This window comes from Eutrema salsugineum, unplaced genomic scaffold (assembly GCF_000478725.1).
Source record: "Eutrema salsugineum unplaced genomic scaffold, Eutsalg1_0 scaffold_11, whole genome shotgun sequence".
Lineage (NCBI taxonomy): Eukaryota > Viridiplantae > Streptophyta > Magnoliopsida > Brassicales > Brassicaceae > Eutrema > Eutrema salsugineum.
In genome coordinates, this window is record NW_006256901.1 from 3,938,413 (window position 1) to 3,962,879 (window position 24,467).

Genomic DNA, 24,467 nt, shown 5'->3' on the forward strand with positions numbered 1-24,467 from the left:
ATACGCTGCGCTCTGTAAAGCAAGGGTTTTTTCCAAATATCTAAATGAGATTTCTAATGAAGAGGGTTTTTTAAGAGCCGTTGATCTAATAACTTTGACCATTCCATGGGTCTGGGATCAACATGGGAGGGTAAACGCATTCTTTCGGCACTGTTTGGAGTGTAGAAATCCTACAACGCAATACCTACGAGGCGTTTCTCTAATCTTCTATGAAGACAGCATCCAAGCAGGGTTAGATTTAATAAAGGTGTCATCAAATGGAGGATGCCTCATGGCTACTTACTCCATGGTTATGTTCTCTTTAACCATGGATGGCATCCATGATGTATTTAACCACATTTGTGGTCTACTTCCGGCAGAGGCAACGAAGATGAGGAAGATTATGCACCACATCAACAGGTGTCCAACCACTTATAAGAAGCTTGACGAGTTTCACGAACCAATCTTCCATGTTTTTGCTAAGGCACAATCAAGGAGTTGTGCTTTTATGAATCTGCCAAACCAGCACTGGATGGATGATGAAAGTCTTGTCGACTCATATGGTGACAAAATCTGCAGTCCTTGCTTCTGGAAGTTGGAATGTGCCATATTCTGGAAAACAATTTGTGGATTTGCAAATGAATGGCCGCGTTGAAATTAGTTGACTCCATGTTTTATGTTTTTGTGTTTACTTATATGTTTAAATGACATTAGTAGACTTCTGCACTAGACTTCGTTTGTAGACTTATATTTATTGTATGCAACATATTTATGAGTTCTACTTAACTTTTTCCGTATACACTACAGGAGTGCATGTTCAATAATATTTCACAGGATTCAGTGTTTAGGGTGAAATCGAAACTTATAAATACAAACATGTTAATTACTTAGTAGACTTCAGTACAAATACAATTACAACTTAGTAGACTTCAGTCGAATACTTCAGTCGTAGACTTCAGTTTAATTACAATATCCTAAACGAAAATACAACATATTTGGAATTTTAATTATACGATAGGTGGCCAAAAAACTTCCACACCTATCATCGACCAATTGCTAAAATGACCTGCAATCACATTAAAGGTCATTTATGCAAGTAGCCCAAAAGTTTCCATAAAAATGAAAGTTAGTTTTAAATACGGATACCCTAAGCTTTCCTATCATAGACATCCAGTTCGGTTGCATTTAGCTTATCATGGCCCCTAGCACCTATTTCGTCAAAGATCTATGCAGCCATTTTCTCCCTGATTTGTCGAATGTTTTTATCACAAAGTTGCGGAGGAAATGACAAATCCAAAGCATAATACTCGATGTACTTCAGGCAGTAGACTCCGCAATCACCACTCTGAATGTTTTGAGGCATCTCCGTACCTGGTACTCGCGAATGGGTGAACGGCGTGTAGAGGAATCTCCACTTGTCTTCATCAGGTGCACAGGTCTGAAGAAGGTAGGGTATCATAACAGCGAGAAGCTCCACAACTTCGTCAATTTGGGCGTCAGATGCATGTTTGGTTCCCGCATGACTATCCCATATCGTGATATGCCTCGTCACAAATGAAACCCAGATAGCTACCCAATGGTCCCCCCCTGATGTGCAACATTGAGTACAAATAGTCGACTTCATAGGCCCACGTCTTTTTAGTCTGGCAGTAGATAGGTAATTCGCCAGTGTAGTACGAATATGCTCCAGGTGGTAGAAGTTTGCCAGAGTTTTTGAAGTCATTCGGCTCAGAGTTTTTGAAGTCATTGTAGTCACGCCTCCAAACCGTAGCAAACATGGAGTTGAGGAAGCAAATCCGGTCGGATACAAACCACTCCGGATGCTTGGATAATCGCAGCCTGAGTACGTTAATATAAGCTTCCATGTGCTGCACATTGATGAAAATAAGACATGAGTGAAGTCTGCAAACGAAGGCTACTATAAAAGTCTACATATTAGGTCTACGTATGAAGTCTAACTATGAAGTTTAATATGAAATAGTAAAACACTAACCGTATCAGCTAGTCATTTCTTCGGTGTCCGGAGAATGTAATACCAGTCGACCGAAGAGTTTTTTGGACGTCTTGGATAGGCACTGTATAAGTGAAAAAGTCAGACAGGAAAATAATAATATGAGGAAGTCTACTTACATAAGTATAGAAGTCTACTCACGGGTTTGCTTTCACAAAGTTCATTAGAGTGGTATGCTTCGTCCTGACACCTGTTTGATCGAAAGGATCATATCCACGGACACGATCGGAGTGAGATGCCAACGTTAGAATGATCGCCTTTGCGGTGCTATTTCCTAAGAAAGGACTCTTCTGTCGCAGCCAGCTGTCGGTTTCTGGCACTCGTTGCTCGGCCAACTATCTGAGCCGCTGCTCTGGCATTTTTGGCTAGTGCAACTGCGTCAACGTCAACATCACACATGGCAGCCTTCTTTCCTTTTGCATCCCCGGGGGCGTTAACACTCTCACTCGCACCAACGTTGACATTAACTTTCATCGGAGCATCTTCTTTCTCTGAATTACTCTGCAGTTTATTGTCACAAACATGCATGAATATACAAATGACAACACCATTGCTATAATTTAGTAACATGTTTCATCATAATCTGAAAATTGTAAACAACTAGTTTTAAAAACATAAGTAAATAATCTCACATGGTACATAGCACTATTAAACATGTTCAAATTCAAATGATATTAGTATTAAGTGTTCCTATCTTTTGATGATCTTGTTCGCATGAAATGTTTTTGTATAGGCGGAGGGTTTTTGGTACTAACCCCTTCATGCTTCTTGGATCCAGTGACCTGCTGCTGTTTTTGCTGAACATTGTCCTTAACCTCTTCCTCAGTGTACTTCGCCGACCCTGTAGTCAATTCCTCTACCGCGCGCTCTACAGATTCAACCTTGTCGGTGAGAAGTTTGATCTGCTTTTCATAGCTACCAAGACCATTCAGCATCTTGGTTGAAAAGCTTTTGAAGTATTGGTCGAAGTACGCTTTCATAGTAGCGACAACTCCGACCCCTTCATCACCAACGAAAGAGGCGGCAGAGGCAGAGGCTGTGCAGGTTCTCTTGCGACTTGATTCAACTGAGGGAAGGTTCCTCTTTCCTGCTTCTGCCTTGACGATGTGTGCACCCAAAACACCTTCCAAAGGCCAGTGGTTTTTTTAGAACTTGAAATGGGGATCATGGATTGCATAGACAATCTTGACAATATCCGGATCCTGTTCCTCATCATCCCAAACTGGAAACATATCCGCCAAGTCCTTAGCCACGCAGCACTGTATGCGAGCCTGGAAAAACACAATAAGTAAATGAATTACTAGCCATATGAAGCCTGGAAAAACTACGTATGAAGTCCACCATTGAAGTCTACTACTGAAGTCTACAACTGAAGTCTCCCACTATCAAGATTTTATATAGAAGTCTATGCATGAAGTCTGCTCCTGAAGTCTACTTTGTAAATTCATTACTACATAGAAGTCTACTACGGAACAAGACTTCTAAATGAGAATGACTAGACTAATACAGTACATGTTTTAGCATGTTGGCTTTGACTTTCTTTTGTCCTCTTGATCCTTTGTAAGCCAGCATAAGAGGTGTAGGATCATTTGGCAATGGTTTGCCAAATTCAGCAGCAAAATCCGGCAGAGCATTGTACACCCACACTTGAAGAGCTTGCACAAATCCTTCTATATGAATGTTTTTGCTGAGATCTTTCTCCTTAACAGACTTGATCAGATGCTGAAAAGCAATTCTTCCCCATGGGAACTCCATAAAACCTTCGAGATCCATCACTAGTCTGGCATGGTTGACATTTGTGGATAAGCCTGGTCTCGTTGCCACTATGAAACCAGCGTATATCCCAAGATATCCCAACCGCAGCCTATCATCCCGAGACCATGATGAGCAGTTGGAACAGACTTCAATAATTTCGATAGTGCTTGGGCCCGACTCGAAATCGACCCCCATTAGCTCCTAAAATGTACGCATGTCATCGGAAAGCTCAAGATCAGTTACAGCCAAGTCATCCACATACCCGCAGTTGAGTCCGGTGATCTCCTCAAACTCATGCAATGAAAACCGAACTGGAGTGGTACCAATCAGGCTCCATATCTCATACCTCTGCTTGCAAACTATCTGAAAGGTCAGCATGTGGTGCACCAGCCTAGAAGCCCAACCAAAATCCAAGTCGTGGAACCTTAAAAAGACACCCAACGGTGACTCGTAAATCTCTTCCCATTCATCCTCTTGTAGAGCTGACTTTAGTGCAGGTACCAGCCTATAATCATCAGCATAATAGCCGATGCTTTTATCCGGGGCTGGCTCACCGCCTTTGGTGTACAGTCTTCTAGGTAATTCAGAGGCAACCATTGTCTAACACAGATTTCTGCATCGACGGTAACAAAGCTCTTATGAGAAAATTAGTTATAACTAACGGTTTGAAACTATACAGGAATGAAGTCTACTTTTACAAAATGAAGTCTACTTTTTGATACAATGAAGTCTACTTTTTCAAAATGAAGTCTACTTTTTCAAAATGAAGTATACTTTTTCAAAATGAAGTCTACTTTTTCAAAATGAAGTCTACTTTTTCAAAATGAAGTCTACCTTTTCAAAATGAAGTCTATTTTTACAAAATGAAGTCTACTTTTGCAACATGAAGTCTACTTTTACAAAATGAAGTCTACTTTTTTGCAAAATGAAGTCTACTATTGCCAAAGGAAGTCTATTTTGCCAAAGGAAGTCTACTTTCACATTCTAAGTACAATCCGAGTCGAGAAGTCTACTGAAGCTAACCGAAGCAATCTAAACATAAAAAATAACAGTATATGAAGTCTACGGAAGCCACATGAAGCAATCAAAACATCATAAATACTGCATATGCAGTCTACTGAACCCAACCGAAGCAATCAATACATGATAAATACTGTATATGAAGTTTACTAAAACCAATCATCCAATGGAATCTACAAAGTGTATAGTGTTTACAGCTGTGATTAGATGAAGCCGGCGTCGAGAAAATGCAACCAGATCTGGGAAAAAAAACCTAAGTACTCAAACCTGACGGACAAAATTACAGGAAGATAGAAGAAATAGAGGAATAGCTAAGTATATATCTTCGGAAGGACATCTACTAACCGTTTTGAGGCAGGAAATGACTTTAACCTCCAGCGGCGAAAGCAGATCTGCAAAAAAAAAAAAAAACCCTAATTTCAGATCTGGACACTGGTGGTTACGAAAACGGAAAGGTGATGAATACGGAGGAGTAAGGAAGCATGGGGGTGTGGTTGGAGTAAGAAAACTTGCCTGAACGGGTTTATCGGCGGCGGTTCTGTAAGTCGGCGGCGCCAGAGAAGAGAAACAGAAATCGCCTTCGACTTTTTTTTTTAACACGAACTTTCGATGGGTTTTTTTTTACGGGATCTGTAAAATTCCTTTATATAGTCTGGTAATTCCGTTCGGTTCGGGTAAGTTTTTTCCGGTTAGGGTTAGTAATTTTACGGGGTCTAGGTAAATTTACCCGGTTACAGGCAGTTTTTCTTGGTTAAGGAAGTTATTCCCGGTTTAATTTCGGTTTAAATTTTGGTTAGGTTAATTTATTCGGTTTAGTAGACTTCAATATAGAAGTCTACAACTTTTAAAACCTAAATAATAAATTTACGTCTACTTAATTTAAAAACATAAATTCCCATTTAGCAATATGAAAAAATAATTTATGTACATTTGGGTTACAATTACGAAATTTATGAATGTAAATTTGATACCAAAATAATTTTTTCTAAATTATAAAATTAAATTTCCAGATTTAATTACTTAGTAGACTTTATTTCGATAAAAGAAGTCTACTATTAGACTTCTTTCTCTCTTTAGTAAACTTTGTCAAGGTGTAAACGGTAATTAGGACATCTGTTTTTTGTTTACTCATACAGGATTAAATGATCTTTTCACTACCCCTTTAGGTTATTTCTGCCAAATGTTTTTTTAGGGGTCTACTTTTGTATTCAAAGTTAAGTTTTAGGTTATTTTTAGCAAAAACCCTATGTATTAATCAATTTATAAGTAATTAGAATAATTATTTCATTTAAAAATAAAAATAAATTATTACATTGTAAATTTATTATGATTTTTTTCACCATTTAAATTTTTATTTACTACAACTTCATTTTTTCACCAATCAATTATTATTCTACATCGTTAATTTTAACCGACTGCACTTATTCCACAAATATATTTTTTATAACTTTCATTAGATTAAAAATAATTAAAATAATTATTTTAAGAATAGTTTCTTGATAAATGTAATATATTTTGGGCCGAACGGTGACGGCGTATTTGGTTGTGCGGGAAAAGCAGTTTCAAAATGCGATACGGTTGAACTGCGGTATGTGCGAGAAAATATATTTGCGGGACAAGTTTAAATATTATTAGCGGTACAGATTAATGTTTGATTGATGAAAAAAAACAGTTTGCGGTCCATAATAAAATGTTTGAATGGTGAATAAGACTAAAACGGTACAGATTACAGATTATAGATAAAATATTATAAAAATATATATAACAATTAATATAATTGTAATTAAATTATTAATTTTGGTTACTAAATTTTTTATATATTTATGAACTTTAAATATTCAAATTTTATTTCAGGTAAAGTTTAATTTTTGCGATAAAAATACGAAAAAACAAGATCAAACCATAAATCATAATAAATAAAATATATTTCAATAAAAACAATCATCAAATATTTTGATTCTATAACATATCTGCAATTCTGTCTCTTATTTGGTCCATATAATGTCCATCAGCTGCCTCTTTTCCTTCAACGTCATTTAAATCATATTAAGAATCTATATTGTTAATTTTCATCTCTGTCATTGCATTTGCAAAATCTGGATTAGCGAAATCTGAAATTTTGATAAAATTATTTAATCCCATTGTACCCTTTATTACCGTCTTTTGGATTTTAACACTATATTTTGGAAATTCCTTAACAATTCTTCACTTTTTCTTCCAACATCCAAAAGTTCTCTCGATAACAGAACGCATAGACGCATAATTTCGATTGAAGAGTTCTTGTTTATTCCTAGGAGCAGGACCATAATTGAACTGAGCCATATGATATCTCACAACTCTGTTTCATGATGATCTATATGGAGCCAAAAAATCCTTGTTTGTTTGGATAACCAGAATCAACGAGATAATACTTCTCAGGTGGCGGCAAAGGGAACTCAGAGTCACTTTGTTGTGCCATTGCCAAAACTGCTGTATCGTGGCATGATCCTGGTGCTCCATTCCAAATATATGTGAATAACATATTCAAATCACATATTGCCATGATGTTGAAAGATGGATTATCATGTCGATCCCAATATATTCTTTGTAATTCTGGTTTTACTTTTACGCATACATGAGTCCCATCCATAGCTCTAACAAATCCACTGAAATATGGTTAATATCTTCGATCTTGTATAAGTCTTTCAGGAACTCTGTCTAGGTCTTCTGTTGTTGGAGTTTTAATATAGTCACATGCCAATAATTCAGTAGTCCTAAGAACTTCAATAAATTTTCTCTGCACAGTCTTTTTATTTCGACCAAATCTCAAACCAACATCTCTTTGAACTTCATTGTGCCCACATATCCGTTAAAATATAGCCACACTTTCTTCAATGCTAATATTTAATGTTGGTTGAAGACCGTAATTTGTCTGTAGCATATCACATAACATTAGAAAACATGGCATTGACATTTGTAGTAACTGAAGACAAGCCCTAGCATCTCGTTGTAGCTGAGGCCAAATATTTGTCCATCCCAAACCTCTGTCTGTAAGGTCTGGTGCTCTTTCAAAATATCGATGATAGTAATTCAAAATTGGCTGAATTATTAACTCCATAAATTGCTCATTTTCCAAATTCCACAATTCAATTCTCTCTTCGTAACTTAGGTTGTACATGCATTGTGATCATAACTGACATAAAAAAAAGCCTGAAATTTTAAACACGAAATAAAAAACATCATTAGAAATTATAAATTTAAATTAAACAATTACACTAAAAATTTTAAATAAAAAAGTATGAAATACTTCATTACATGAAACACAATTGTTACAGACTAATCTTCATCTTCTGAACAACTTTGACGACCTTCGTTTACATTTGTGTTTGTTCTTGGCGTGATACCCCATATATTAAATATACCTCCTGGTCTAGGTATTTGATGTTCAGTTCCAAAATAATTTATGAAATCAAGACCGCGTGATGTTGTTGGTTGAACGTTTGGGGAAGCTCTTGAAGTTTCTTATCCGTTAGTTCTCGTACTTCCTACTTGATCTCCAACAGAAAATCCATATTGAACATTGGCTGGAGTCATTCCTGATGAGCCGCCTTGTTGAAAATTTTGTGTCTCACCTCTTGTGTGAAAGTTTGATGGTGGAATCCAAGGTTGAAAGTTTGGTGAAAGCCCCACTGTTGAGCATTTGGGGCCCATTGTTGCACATTTGGTGGTGTGCTCCATTGATGTGCATTTGGTGGTGTGCCTCATTGTTGTGCATTTGGTGGTGTTCTCCATTGTTGACATGGTTGAGGTGAACCCCATTGTTGAGCATTTGGTGGTGTACCCCAATGTTGAAATTTGGAGGGCCATAATCCTCCTGAATTTTGCCCTCCGGAAGATGGACTACCATATGATAAGCCTCCTGAATTTGGACTTCCAAACGATTGGCCGGAACCTAACTGTTTTGGCACATCTTCATTGTTCCGTGAAACACCAGTCATAGCTTCTAGCAGCTGTACTTTATCCTCGTCTATGCCTTCCGCTATATCAATGAAGTACTTACGCCAAAATACTAACTCCTTCAATGTATTAAGGCATGCCCATTAAAATTTAGTACCTTTTGAAATTTTTAGCGCAAGGAATATGGATTCTGCTTTTTTCCATTCATCATATTCAGCTTGGTCAAAAGCACCTGGACGAAGTTGTTGTAAACTTTTTCGTTGAAATGGTGTGTTGTATGGTTGTCTCGAATGATTGTCTTCTATGACCTCCTCGTGAACCATTAGAAACAGAAATCCGTGAGCTTCCACCTAATCTTTGGGAACTAATCCCTTGTCTAACGCTAGACCGCAAATTGACCCTCCCTCGTTGGCCTATAAGAGCAAAATTTTGTACTGGTTTACTTCTATATTCATTCGAATGGCATGTATTATCGTCAACGGTTACATGATAAACTTCTTCTTCCTCTTGTGTATCAGGAACTTGTGTTTGTTGCATATCACCGCTGTCGGTGTCTGAGCCATCAAAGCCTTCTTCGTCAAGTGCATCTTCGTTGATCAGTTCTTCTCTTCTTTGCCGTGAGTGAACATCATGTAATACAAGGCATTTTACCATCACATCCCAAAATTCTGGCGGCTGTCGGTTAAAGCTTTTTGTTAATTTGCATCCCTACAAATTTGAAATCATAAGATTTCTTGTTTCCATATGTTGAATATATATTTTTGTTATTAGAAGGATTAATGTACTTACAAATTCACGTTCTTTCTACCATTCTTCAGATGCATATATCATGGATGTTTCAGGATCAACCGAGATACCAGTATAATTCATAAGAGCCTTCCATCTCTTGTATCTTTTCTTAAATTCATCAAGCTTGTTTTTGAAGAATGCATAAGTTATATTCAAGTTGAACACTCTATTAAAATTTTGAACCATATATTCTCTACCAGCAGCAGAAGGATTCTTGAGAGTATAATTATCCATAGCAATTGCTTCGTCGAATAATTGAAATAATGTTTTTTCTTGTATGTATGACCATTTGTATTTGTCTTTGTTCTACAAAATTTTTAAATTACGTTGTTACTTATAATCGTACATATAATTAATATAGAAATATGAAAAAAACAAAATATTATTTACCCTAACAGTCGTTTCTGTCGGAGGAGTTGAAATTTCAACCGGACGAGTTGATTATGTTTGTCTGGAGGAAATTATGTTGCGTCGTCGATTACCCGACATATCAACATTCGATAAAAATTAAAGCATTACTTTTAAAGTTTTTATAAATTAATTTTATATAATTTTAACTATTTCAATTTCTTGTTTTAATAATAATATTTAGAATTGAATTCAAATTTTTTACTAGCCAGTGTATAGAACTAACATAAAAAAATAAAAACACAACAATAATTTTTGAAAAATGATAATAAAAATACAAAAAAGCTAATAAACCTAAAGACACATCAATGATGATCTTTTCAATTAATTGACATTTATAAATCTCTATATAATTTGATAAAAAAAAATTGAAAGGTAATTTATTTAGTTTTTAAATTTTTTTTATTATACATATATAATGTTTTTAAAATGGGACTGAAAAGATATATATGTGTTCACTTTTATTCTAGTTATTTGTCTCATAATAATAATTATATATATGCAAAACACAGTTTCTTCTATTTCTCAATAACAAAAATTATATATAATTTAAAATTTATAAACTAATTATAAATACTATATGCTTACATTATAAAGTATATCCATTTTTAATATGAAAATTATATAAATATATTCTGATTTTTTTTGATAAATATTTAACTCACTCAAACACTAATTTTCCTAAGTTGTAGAATTTTTGTAAAAAAATCTTTAATGGCTATAAAACTTGTTTTTGGATTATCTAAAACCAGAAAACACTTCAAAAATCAAAAATCATTTAAAAAACCATTCAAATATCTTGAATTGCTATAAAACGATTTTTCATGAAATATAATGATGGGTATGAAAAAAAGAGTTAACTTAAAAGCATTAACTTATAAAAAAAATTACCTAAATGAGTGAGAGAGAGGATGCCAAGAAGTTTTTTTTTTAATACTTATTATGTAATTGCGTTTTTTTTTTGCTTTGTGTGCAAACTTAGGTTGCATAGATATATGTATATATATGATTGATATAATAATTAAATAATCGAATTTAAATAAATAAATAAAAAGTAAATTATCATCCACTGCGATTTTCGAAAATCCACTGGATAAGAGGTGTGAGACGTTTTTGAACTGCGGTCGTCCTATTATCTGTTGAATAAAGCCGCTGAAGATGTTTTTTTTTCTTTTTTAAAAAAAAAACAGCTTTTTCACTTAATTTTTTTTTTATTGGTGGACTTATTGCGTTTTTCAAAAATTTTCTTCGAAATACGCACTTCATCTGTTACCATTCACTGCATTTATATTCAAAACATTTTTTATGCACTGAAGTTATATTTTTCTCTTATTCACCATTCTAACATTTTATTGTGGATCGCAAATTATTTTTTCACTAATCAAACATTATTTTGTACTGCTAATTATATAAAAACCGCATTTGTCCCGCTAATATATTTTCCCACACGTACCGCAGTTGAACCGTACCACAGTTTGAAACCGCTTTTTCCGCACAGCCAAAAACGCTGTTGCCATTCGGACCCTTATTCTTGAAAATCAAAACCGTTGAATTAAGTGTTGACTATATAATCTTTGAGTTTGGACTACTCCGATATCATCGTTGAATTTCCTAATTTCTTGCTTTTTGTTTTCTTCGAATATTACAAAGTGATTAATTCTTGTTTTTAGCGTCACATTTGTTGATTTTTTAATGTAAACGTTATTTTTTTAGATTAGAGAACCAAATTTTATGGTTAATAAATGTGTGGTTGATTAAAAAAAACTATTTTTTAATTTCTCAAATTTTATGGGTTTTTTTGGTAAGCATTCAAGGTTTATGGATTTAACCCCAAAAAAAAAATTTATAGTTTTTAATTGTTCAAATATTGTATATATGATGAGAACTATCAGATAAGAGAGAGAAAAAGATGATATTTCTCATTAACTAACAAAATGATACATTGTTCACATATATACAACAGTTCAATTATGGTTAAGTAAAAAGAAGCTTAACCAATATAAACCATCCGGTTTACTCCTAATACCCCTCCTTTAAGTCGAATTCTTCCAAACCCATTAAGGAGGAACAAAAAGACTTGAAAAAATGAATATCGTGTCATCAAAAGCTTGAAGGTCTTACGAGGTAAAACCTTGGTGAACAAATCTGCAAGTTGATTCCCTGTTGTTACATGCATCAAGTTCAAGAATCCAGCTCTCAATCTTTCACGAACCAAGTGACAATCGTTCTCTATGTGCTTCGTGCGTTCGTGGAAGACTGAGTTTGAAGAAATTTGTATAGCCGATGTGCTATCACAGAAGAGGTTTGCCGGTCCAGCAACTTGAATATTCAAATCTTGCAGGAGTTGATTCAACCACACTAGTTCACATGTTGTATCAGTCAACGCTCTGTACTCGGTTTCTGCAGTGCTTCTAGAAACAATCTTCTATTTTCTAGACTTCCATGAGATCAAAGTATCACCAAGAAAGACACAAAATCATGTAGTTGATCTTCTGGAATCTGGACAAGCTGTCCAATCTGCATCCGAGAAAGTCTGTAGGCAAACCACTGAGTTTTCCGAATAAAAGAGACCTCTGTCTGGATCACCTTTCAGGTACTTGACAACTCTGTGGGCTGCATCAAGATGATGAGTTCGTGGTGTTGATAAAAATTAACTCAACTTGTGAACCACAAAAGTGATATCATACCCTTGTTATTGTGAGATACAAAAGCTTGCCTATGAGAGCACAGTAAACAGATAGGTCTGTAAGAAGCTCACCACTTTCTGAACTCAATTTCACTGTAGGATCAATAGGAGTAGCAACAGGTTTATAACCCAAGTATCCCACACTTTTGAGCAAATCCAATGCATATTTTCGTTGGCACACTGAAATTCCCTTGTCCTTGCAATTTCCAGTCCGAGAAAGTACTTAGCCAGACCAAGGTCTTTAAGTTTAAAGGCTTGAGCTATAGTCACTTTTAAGGCTGAAACTGCATCATCATTATTGCTTGCAATGAGAATGTTGTCCACATATACCAGTAAAGCAATAAAGATTGTTCCATGATGATTGACAAAAAAAGTGTGTTCTGTCTCAGACTGAATAAAACCATCTTGTAGCAACACATCAGAGAATTTCTTATTATATTGCTGTGACGCCTGTTTAAGTCCATATAGAGACTTAAGCAATTTCCAGACTGCATTTGGAGGCAGAGATTCACCTGGAGGAGGTGTATAGCCTGGAGGAAGATGCATATGTATCTCTTCTTCAAGATCCCCGTGCAGAAAAGCATTAGTAACATCCATTTGAGTCTAGGACCAACCATGCTTTGCTGTAAGATTAAGAATCAAGTTAATCGTCACAAGCTTTGCCACAGGTGAGAAGGTATCAATGTAGTCAACGCTTTCTTGCTGTGTATACCCTTTCGAAACTAATCGAGTTCTGTATCTGTCAACTGTTCCATCTGCATTGTATTTAATTTTGTACACCCAGCGACAACCAATTGGATGTTTCCCTTCAGGCAATGATACTACTGAGAAAGTGCCAGTTTTGACACATGTTTGAAGCTCTTCATTCAGGAGCACCTTCCACTTTTCATTTCGTACAGCTTCAAGAAAATTCTTTGGCTCTGACTCAGTAGATATATGCAGTATGTAGTCTTGATAATCAGCATTCAATCTCAAATAATCCAGTACTGAAGAGATAGGATGAGCAGTGGAATCTTTTGAAACCTCAATGTGATTACCATATTGCAATGGTAATCTGACAGATAAGAAGGAACTCTAGTGTTCCGCTTAGGTCTATTTGCATTCATATCAGTAGTATTTTCTTACTCTAAGGGGGAACTAGTGTTATCAGATAATGTTTCGGTCATAGGTGGAGTTGGTGATAGATTAGTTGTGTCAGGGATAGGAAGAGGTAGGATGGTGTTGGAGAAAAGGTCTATGGTGGATTCGGATAAGGAAGAGGAGTGGAAAAGGAATATGTCTTCATGAAATGTAACATTTCTGGAAATAGTGATGGCTTGTGTTTTCAGATTAAGGACTTTGTAACCCTTATAACCCAATGGATAACCCAGAAATACAGAAGCTTCAGATCGGGGAGAGATGTCTGTCTTTGGCATAAGTCAAAACATAACATAGGCAACCAAAGTTTTTAAGGAGAGAGTAATTTGGTTTCTTGTTTAGATGGAGTTCAAATGGGGTTTTGTTTTGGAGAAGAGGTGATGGGATTCTGTTTATAAGAATACAGTCAGTCCAGTATTGTAAAGGTAGATTGGATTGGAAGAGGAGAGATCTGGCCACATTGAGAATATGTTGGTGTTTTCTTTCCACCATAGAATTTTGTTGTGGTGTATAAGCTCATGAAAAATAGTGGAAAATCCCTTTTGAATAAAGAAGAGAGGTAAAAGCTAACTCGGGAGCATTGTCTGAACGAATAGTTTTAACTTTTGAGGAATATTGAGTTTCAATAGTGTTGAGAAATGAGAAAAATAGTGTAAGAACATCACTTTTTGATTTCATCAAATATACCCAAGTCACCCGAGTACAATCATCAACAAGAGTTATAAAGTATTTGTAACCTTCTATAAAAACTACTGAGAAAAACCCCCATACATCCATATGAATAAGATCGAAATGATGATCTGAAAGATTATTGTGAGAAGTAAAAGCTAAACGTTTTTGTTATGCCAAATAACAAGTTTTACAATGTGACCAGTCTTTGAGTTTGGATTTGGGGATAGAAAGATCTTCAGATAGAGTTTGAATCTTTGAAAAAAAAGGGTGACCCAGCCTTGAATGCCAAAGAGTGCTTGAATCAGAAAGATGACAAATGAGAGGAGCATTTGGGGATGACGGTGAGAATTCTTGTTCCAGAAGGTAGAGTTTGTTTTGAAGTTTACCCTCCGAATCATCGAGCCCTAAGTAAACTCCTGGATTGTGCAAAATGAAGGGTAGAAGTTAACTGAGAATGCACTTATGCACAATGTTGAAGTAAGGAGCTTACGCTGATCAAGTTTAGATGGAAAAAAGGAATGAAGATGACGTTTTTAAGGGTGAGTTTGTCTGATAACTTGACAGTACCAGATCGAGTAATAGCAATCTGAGTACTATCGGGAAGTTCACATTAGTATCAAAAATACTACTAATATCATCAAATAGACCTAAACTTATAAAGTGATACATTGTTCACATATATATACAACGGTTCAATCATGGTTAAGTAAAAAAAAAGGTTAACCAACCATCCGGGTTACTCCTAATAAGAACTAAGTCAAAGTTGCACTGTTTGTTTAGATTTTAGAAGTATAACTCGTATATAATACATAGTCAAAGTCTTCGAAGATTACTACTTGACTTAACGCTATTTCTTTTTCTTTTTTTTCGTGGGGTAAGCTAACGAAGTCTTATCTTATTAACTCGGAACTCATAATATGATTTTTTTCTAAGTAAAAGAAGATAAAATTAGAAATCTAAGAATCCCAAATGGGACCAAAAGCAGGAACACCAGAAGCTTTACAAGCATTAACGACATCACGACTTCCTTCAGGATTGCTTGTAACTATCACGACTTGAGCTCCAAACTTCTTGGAAGCTTCCACACTCATTTCAGACACATTAGGTCGTCCTAGAATTGCAGTATCATGAACTATGATCCTGTCTTGATGAGGATAGTCTTTAATCTGATCCACAATTTCTGATCCGAAATTATCATCTAATCTTTTAGCCACCCATATCAAATACACATCTGCCTTACTCTGCTGCATGAAAAATGATAAAAATACGCAAATCCCCGAACCCGTGGCGACAAGTAATACCTATTGAAAAAACAAATGTTAGTATATATTAAACTTTAAAGGGTTTTCAGCAACACAATCCTTGAAATAATTTTTTTCTTTTCTTAGTTTACTCTCAATTCGTCAAAAAAGCAGATCAAACCCACGAAGTCGAATCTAACTCACAATATATATGTTCTGTCATTCTTTAAAAAGCCTTTACGATCACATACCTTATAATGTAGTTTCTAAATTCTTTGAGTAGTTTTGGACTCCTCTTCGTGAGAGTTTCAATTTGATATATAATTCAACAAATTTGACAACATGTTTTATTACGACTAAAAATTCAATTTCGTAGGTATGATATGCATTTTTTTGCAAGTTGAGATTTAACTTGCAAAAATGTCATTTTGAGGGCATTTTTTCTTCAGAAAATGCAACTTTAAATGGTATCTCAACTGAACTAAAAAAAAGGTTTTATAATAACAATCTTCAAAAATTTCTAATTTTTCAGAAAGCGTCAAAATCTTTTGAAAATTGTCAAAAATCTAATATAATAAACTGTTGAAAATTGTCACCAGTTAAATTTCTAAGTTTAGAGATTTATTTACCTTGTCATACAAGTTAACGAGATAGGGTAAGCCAGCAAAGTGAACCGTACGAACCCATAAGTGTGTTGGAGGTTTTGAGACTAAGGACTTGGTGAAGTCACCGACAGCACCAGCTAACATCATGTGCGATGTCTTCCCATTAGAGATGATCCCAAAAGCGTGCCATTCCGACAATGGCGATGGACTGATCCGACCCAAGATCCCTGATTTCACGCCTCCTCTGAATCTGATCAGCGACGCGTGACCCGAGAGAGATGATACATCAACCGGAACGCGTCTCACGGTTAACCAAGGGAGCAAAATGGCTACTGTGATGGCTAGCGTAAACCAAAACTCTTGTGTTCTGATCAGCTTCGAGACGAGATTACCGGTGTAGGATCTTGATATTGGATCGTAGGAAACCGTCAGAGCTATAAACGCCCAAACAAGGCCTAAAGCAGACCAGCCGGCGAATCTGTGGACGCGTTCAAAGACGTTGTGGTGTAGATGACGAACGAGAGGGAAGGCTGCTGCAGAAGTGAGGCAAAGGAGAGAGAGAATCGCAGAAGCAATCGCTATGATCGCTGTTGAAGTGTTGTCTCTGTCTTTAAGCGTTAGAACTAATGAGAATATGAGCCAAGCGATTGAGGAAACGCCGCAGCCGCTGTGGATACCGCCGAGACTTTGCAAGAGCGATGTAACCGCGGTTTTGACGCGGAGAGGGACAAAGGAGCGTCCAAGGAGGTTTACAGTTAGGTAAAAGATGAGTCTCAAGAAGGCTTCGCTTCTGCAAAGAGTTAGGGAAAGAATGTTGGCGATTGAAAACAGAGATGCTCTGTTTCTAGCGTAAGAGAAATGTCCTGTGGATGCGAGGACGAGAGCTAGGACGTTTAGAGAGAAAGAGAGAACGAAGAGTCGTTTGTAAACGGTGAAAAATCCTTGATCAAAAAGTATAATGGATAGTCTTGAACCGCGTTTCTTTGGAACCGGCGGTTTCTCGCTGTCTTTTCTTGCGGAAGAAGCAAGGATGGCCTTTTCGTCTCCTTCATTGATTCCCACCTTCTTCTAAGTAGTAAACTTCGTCTCTTTCTTCTTCTTCTTGTTCTTCTTCTTCTTTGTTGTCGGGATCCAAATTGCAGAAATGGCTGCTGGCTCGGCTCATGGAGTGTTGAATGGATGAAGGGAAAACTTGTGAGGCATTTCTCATGAAATCCCACGGAAGTCGAAACCTGCTGCTTGTTTCCTCGTTTTCAGCGTTTGCGTTGCGGTTTTGATCAGTTGTTTCGATAGCGAAAGGGTTTGCATGGGGTTTAATTTCAAACGATACTCCTCGACAGCTAGAAAATCTCACGGTCGAAGCGTTTTCCATTCTTTTTTCTTTCTTTCTCCTTTGTTGGTTTTATTAGAAAGACTTAAGCCATAATACTAACTTAATGAGCTCTGATTGTCTTGTGTAAGGGCTTGTTGTGGCTTTGTGAAGAGCATTCCTCTTTATATAATAATTTGGTATTGAATTTCGTTTTCTTGAAAGTAAATATTTAACGAGTATGTATAAATAGGAGTCTATGCACATAATATAGCATGGAGTTTGTTTTGAATTACTAACTACCAATTTGATCTTAAAATTAAGTATGTTAAAATCCATACACGTTAAAGAATGTAAGAATGTAAGATGAATAAAAGAATATTAGTTAAGAAAAAAAAAAGAAAGAAAGTAAGAGTATATGACTATTAGATGTCGATAAAAAAGGGTTTGAATTTTATTTTTTCTGAAAAAGTATTTTGAAAGATTTCAAAAGTCGAAAAAAAAAGAACGATATGTATAAGAAGCTTCTTGGTAAACAGATTATGATCACACTTCATCTCCTGACGATTGTAATCAATAACTACCTTTTAATAAGTAACTATTTGACTTATAAACCTTTTAGGGAAAAAATTTTTTTGCTGTTTATATTTCTTTCTATTAACTATTTTGTTTTCTTTGAAAAAATAATATTTAACGCGCATGTATGAATAGGATATGACATTTTATTACATGGATTTGATATTGAAATACTAACTGCCATTCTGATCTTAGAGTTAAGGCCATGAATGTTTGAGTGGTTTTTAGATTTTAGTTTTTGGTTTTTGACTTCTGGTTTTTGGTTTTTAGATTTTAGTTTTTGAGTTTTCAGTTTTTGATTTTGCTGTAGATTTTGGGTTCAAAAAACTTGAATGGTGGTTTATTTATATTTTGGTTTTTGTTTTATATATATATATATATATATTTAAACCTTGATTTATATTTGTTTATGTTTTTTCAAACTTTGTTTCGTTTTAAGTGTTTAAAAAAACAAGCACATTTTTACTGAAATGCATATATGAATGTGTATGTAAATATGTATGCTTTTAAAGTTATTAATTTAGATATATTTTTATTAATAAAATTAAATTTATTTTGCAGAAATTTAATTGACAAAATTATGAGATTTGTTTTGTATGTATGATAGTATGAGACTGATGATTTTATGTAAAAAATATATTGATGGCTAAGAATTGTTTAATTAATATATATATATATATATATTTTATTTTTATAGAACAAAAAGTCGCGACAATTGAGATAAAAACTATATAAGAGTAGACTTTAGTTTTTGTTTACAAAATGGTAGTTATTTGAAAAACTAGTTTTCCTAAAAAATAGGGAATCAGTTTTACTAAAATCTTGAATGGATGAAAAAATAGATTTTTGAAAAACAAAAACCAAAATCTATTCTAAAATCTGCAAACATTCAAGGCCTAAATATGATATTTAAAATCCATGCTATAATATGACATAGACTCCCATTCATACATTACGCGTTGAAAGAATGTAATATTTTATGACTATTAGGTAGGGATCTTTTCGATGGATATGTGTATTCATTTGTTACATGCTCAGAGAAGTATGTGTATTCATCTATTTCTTCATCAAGAGAGAAATAGGTTTTTTTTTGTCAAATAGAAATAGAAATAAAAAATGTATTTTTCAAATTCATTTTTCTAAAAATAAAAAACTGTTTTTGAAAGATCCAAGTAGCTTCCTTGGTAAATAATTATGACACTGATATAATCCTGACTATTTTAATTTATTCTTGACTCTATTTTTTGTCGTCAACTAAATCTTCATTAATACAGAAATAAATATGTACAATAATTAAAACTTAGGGTGCCATATAACCAACATCGAAAACCCCATTATATCAAGGTAATACCAACCATTCTCTCAAAGTAAGTAGTAACCATACTCTCAATGAAGAAAGTAAACTAACTATGAGTTGGGTGAAGGAAGCTATTTGATAAGTTGATTAGAGCTTCAACACAGTCAAGTACGTAGGACGGTAGGAGAATATTCCCCCTACTATTTTGTATTCTTGACTAATTCCATCAGTCACCTTGTAATAAATAAATATACATCGAATTTTCCCAGTTTGTTTTAGTGAACTATGTCAATTAATTCTCTACGTGTGAGACTACACATGATGTGCAATAATTGGATGAATTGTCCATTTATATAACTAGGGGTATATCCCACGCGACAAAATGGGTTTTCTTTACATCTTTTCCGCTAATTTTAATTATAGGAAGAATATATTTTAATCAGTATTTTTCTCATTGTCTTTAAGCTAGTAATCTTGTAATCTTACAGCCTTTTTTGTTTTTGTTTTAAATCAAATGCTTACAAGACGAGTGGTGTAATGTAGAAAACTAGAACCACCAACATGTGTAGAAACAAAAGGATAACTCCTTAGAAGACTTTTTGCGTATGGAAAAGGGATCAGATAAGATCCTTATCTAACCTTGATAAAGCTACTCAACCAATCTGTAATATGAACTGTATAATTCCCTGAGGATTCCAACAATTAAAGGAGTGAATTGTTGTTGAATCCCACTATTTTCCATGGCTGCATACTCATTTTGTAGTTTGAACCTAACATATTTGACGACCTTTCACAAACAAACAAACTTATTTGAAAAAAGAAACTAATTATTGCTTTTCTTTTTTTTCCGCACAACCACAATTCCTTTAATTTTATATTTCATAATATGATATATGAAATTCCATACCTTTTTTACGAGTCACTGTATGATTTTCTTTTTAAAATAATTAATTTCGAAATATGGGTCATTACCTTAGGAACTTCCACCGCATTTTCTTGGAACATGTCTAATTTCTTAACACTTACTGCAGTACTTAGATTGACAAACACGATTTACTTGATCTTGTAGAAATCTTGTTTGGCAGTAAGTTGGGAAATAATGTTGAGAAAATAAAACTGTGAGATAAATGATAAAATAACCAGTATATCTATTGAAGCGGTAAAGAAGCATGGTTAGACAACAGTATTATTTTTACAATTTGTTGGGCTTGGAAAGAGCATAATCTCACCGTCGCTCAAGGAAATATATCCACTCTATATACGATGCTATATAATTATGAGGACATGACATGAATTGTGGGAAGAAGTAAGTGTTGGACCCAAATTACTTCCTACAGTATTAGATTATGGTCGGTTTGCGCCCATGATTTGGCAGCATACCAAGGTTTGATTAAACTAGTAGTTATGAGAAATTGGTTCTTATAACTTCCATATATGAAGAGTTGTAATTTTTCAAATTGTGTCTCTTCAATATGTATATATATGAGACATTGCAGAGAGAATTTTGTGTTGGTTTACAACAGTTTGTGACTGTTGGTAAACAAAGAAATTACAGAGGAGAGAGAAAACGTTTTAGAGAGAGATAGCTTGGAGAGATCAATTGGAAGGGCATTTGAACGGTGATAAGTGGTTGATATCCATCTGTGATCTCTTCCCCGATCGCTGCATCCGTTTTCAAATCATATCGAATCATATTCATCGCTAAACCGGGCAAAGGTATGTTTTCGGTTTAAACGCTTCTGCATAAAACTCTTACATTGGTATCAGAGCATTAGGATTCGGTTCTGGAATGAACACGTTCATAGTAATCATGAATTAAAACGGTTATGTGTCAGTCATACTTGTTCATTATGAATTGGAGAAAATGGTTAATGCTTAAATGATTGAAAATGGTGGATTCGTGAATATATAATGAAATGGATTGAAACTTTGCATATATGTTCGTCATATAGGCTTGAATGATTCTGGAAAATATCACTTTGAGAACCGCAATAGTTTGAATGAATTTCGAAAATTAGTGAGAAAAACCGAAACTATTGTTTCGTCCATATCTCTCTATCTATAATTCGGAATTACGTGATTTTAGTTTCCGTGCATAGATATTGAAATTATCTTTCGATTGATATATAGAACGCATGATTTGGTTACGTAGTTAGGGAGATATAAGGGTTGAAAGTTTCGAATTTTTTTTTTTGGATCAATTTTTTTTATATATGTTTTATTTGTTAATTTATGTATAAAATACTTTGATCAAGTGGGAGTTCTGATTAGTTTAGAACTTAAAATTTTGCATGGAACAAATGAATTTATTATAACAAAGTTTTGATATGGGTGATGATTGGGAACATAGTGAACTCTCGATTTCATATCAAAATTGAGTTATTTTCTATTAGTTTGTGTTCATGGCAAAGTTATATGTTATATGTTAAGAGTATGCAAAGAAAATAATGTCTCTAAGATGTTCAAGCAGGTATGTCGTCTGCTTGTAAGAACATCATTGCTGAGCTCAACCGAGGAGACAAATTGGATGGTGACAATTACGATATTTGGTATCGGAAAGTCCAGTATGTCCTCGAGGAGCAAGAGGTTAAGGAGACTCTTTTCCATCACATGGAAGAGCCTGAGCAGGGTACTACGGCTCAACATGAGAAAGATCAGCAGGCATGTGTTGTTTGGAAAAGAAAGAATAGCATTGCTCGTATCACGTTGTTGAGTTGTATGCAAGATGTTCTCATGTGTGAGTTTGAAGAGTACGAAACTGCAAAAGGCATGTGGGAGGCCTTGAAAGATAAGTTTGGTGCCACATCGGCTACCAAACTTAGGAGACTTAATCAAAAGTTTAATGATTATAAGAAGCGCCCAAATCAATCAATGAGGCAGCATCTTAGAATCATGTCAAACATGATTAGAGAGCTCAAAAATGCTGGTCAGATTATGTCTAATGAACAGCAAGTCCAAGCGGTTCTCCGCTCGTTGCCTGAAAGTTGGGACCATATGAAGGTTCAGATGACGCACAATGAAAATGAGAAAACATTTGAAGATATATCACATCATCTTGAGTTAGAGGATGAACGCTTAGAGGCTTCTAAATCCTTTAGCGAGGCCAACTTTGCGAGTTCAAACTCAGGTTTGAAACGCAAGAAAGGTAACATGGGACACAAGGCACCCTACCAGTCTGAACTTAAGAGACAAAAGAAAGATGCCAAGCGTGGCAAGCGTGGAGGCAAGAAGGATAAGACCAAAATGAAGTGCTACAACTGTAGCTCATTGGGTCACTTTTCTCGTGAATGCACTGAGGCAAAGAAGGTTTATCCTTAAACTCTACTTGCAAATATGCTTATGTTTCTAGTTGTGTAATGCTTACAGAATCTCATCCTTCGTGGATTGTAGACTCAGGAGCAACAGACCACGTAGCTAGAAGTCGAGAAGCATTTGTAGAGTACCGACGGGTGCCTAAAGGTACAAGATGGTTGTATGTGGGAAACAACTCCAAAGTTGCTGTTCAGGGTATCGGCACTTGCCAGCTACACATGCGTGGCGGAAAAACTCTCATATTACATGATGTCTTGTATGCTCCTGAAATCCGTCGGGACTTAGTCTCTGTTTTGGCTCTACTTAAGTTAGGATTTGGTTTGAACTTCCATGACATGTGTTTGCATATTTCTCTAGGGTCTGTGTTCTTTGGTTCTGGTTACGCTTGTGATGGTTTTATTGTACTTGATTGTACTACAAATGTTACTACTAGAAGTAATGTTGATAATTTTTTTTCATATATCACAAGTTCTGAAAATGTTGAAATGAATGTGTGGCATTCTAGACTTGGTCACATTAGAGTCAATCGAATGAATAGATTGGCTAGAGAAGGTCTTCTAGGCTCACTAGCCCGAATTGATCTTGACACATGTGAACCATGTTTGGCTGGAAAAGCAATAAGAAAACCATTTGGAAAAGTGACTAAAGCTGAATTTCCATTGCAATTAGTTCATTCAGATATATGTGGTCCGATGAATGTGAGGGCGAGGCATGGAGCTTCATATTTCATCACTTTTATAGATGATTTCACTCGATTCGGGTATGTGTACCTAATTTCACATAAGTCAGAAGCACTAGAGTGCTTTAGACGATATATCATTTTGGTCGAGAATCAGTTGGAAAGGACGATGTTTAAGAACGGATCGAGGTCGTGAATATCTATCTGAACAGTTCAAAAGACTGTGTGATGAAAAGGGTATTGTCAGACAGTAGGGGTGGGCGTTCGGTTAACCGAACCCGAACCGAACCGATATTTTCGGTTAATCGGTTGTTCGGTTCTCTTATTAAATATCCATTCGGTTATTTTGATGATTTCGGTTCGGTTCGGATCGGTTCAGATCGGTTCGGATTGTTATTATACAACCGATTATAATCCGAAAAAATTGGTGGTAATGGATGTTTGGTTTTTTTGTAAACCGAAAAAACCGAAACAACCAAAAAAACCGAAACAACCGAAAAAAAAAACGAAAAAACCGAAAATTATCCAATATATCCGAAATTTTTGCAAAAACAAAATGTGTTTCAGCTTTCAATCCCACACAAACATAAAAGATAAGTGACAATCACAATCCAAACAGAGAAGCTGAGTTCCAATCCAGAAAATAATAAGACAAAGAAACAAAGTTCCAACTTCCAATCATACCAAGTCTAAACTCCAAATTCCAAACTTCAAAGAATGCATCTGATACCTATAAACATAAAAAAAACAATGAGAATCATTTTAGCAACAAAAAAGGAAAATAGATTATTACATTTGTGAATCGATGTTAATGGCTACTTCAAGCCCAAGTTCAAACAATCAAAGATGGATTAAGAACAGAGAACAAAAACCAGCAAAAGACAGAAATTAGACAACGACAAACTACAAAATTATGCTATCTAATTGAGACCAGACCTTTGTAATTATCTTAATTGAGACCAAACTTTTGGAAGTTGTCGTTGATAAGTTCAACACAAACAAGCTAAACAAAATCGATTCAAACAAGCTAAAGCAGATAAATAATTCAAACAAGC

At 35.1% G+C, this 24,467-nt stretch overlaps 2 protein-coding genes and 2 pseudogenes across 2 annotated transcripts; all 4 read right to left on the bottom strand.

Moving 5' to 3' along the window:
- Window positions 1–2,257: 2,257 nt before the first annotated feature.
- On the bottom strand, window positions 2,258–4,342 carry LOC112089712. Its single transcript, XM_024160463.1, has 5 exons — window positions 3,989–4,342; window positions 3,503–3,946; window positions 3,172–3,261; window positions 2,746–3,087; window positions 2,258–2,491 (listed from the first exon to the last, which is right to left on the bottom strand). The coding sequence occupies exons 1-5, from the start codon at window positions 4,340–4,342 to the stop codon at window positions 2,258–2,260; spliced, it is 1,464 nt and encodes a 487-aa protein (XP_024016231.1).
- Window positions 4,343–6,811: 2,469 nt separating this feature from the next.
- Window positions 6,812–7,922, bottom strand: LOC112089713 (annotated as a pseudogene).
- Window positions 7,923–8,870: 948 nt separating this feature from the next.
- Window positions 8,871–9,724, bottom strand: LOC112089966 (annotated as a pseudogene).
- A 5,464-nt stretch (window positions 9,725–15,188) lies between these two features.
- On the bottom strand, window positions 15,189–17,686 carry LOC18025910 (adenylate-forming reductase 03009). The gene is given in 3 exon segments (XM_024160817.1): window positions 15,189–15,694; window positions 16,264–17,296; window positions 17,298–17,686. Coding segments are annotated over 3 exon segments (1,692 nt in total). The 5' UTR covers window positions 17,612–17,686; the 3' UTR covers window positions 15,189–15,349.
- Window positions 17,687–24,467: the final 6,781 nt, after the last annotated feature.

Bases quoted from the DNA above. Each gene is read 5' to 3' on its own strand.
- LOC112089712 (XM_024160463.1), bottom strand. From the start codon at position 4,342: ATGGTTGCCTCTGAATTACCTAGAAGACTGTACACCAAAGGCGGTGAG. The intron at 3,947-3,988 runs GTAACTGATCTT...CGTACATTTTAG, and splicing joins GGTATGTGGATGACTTGGCT to GAGCTAATGGGGGTCGATTT. The intron at 2,492-2,745 runs GTTAGTACCAAA...AATAAACTGCAG, and splicing joins GATCCAAGAAGCATGAAGGG to AGTAATTCAGAGAAAGAAGA.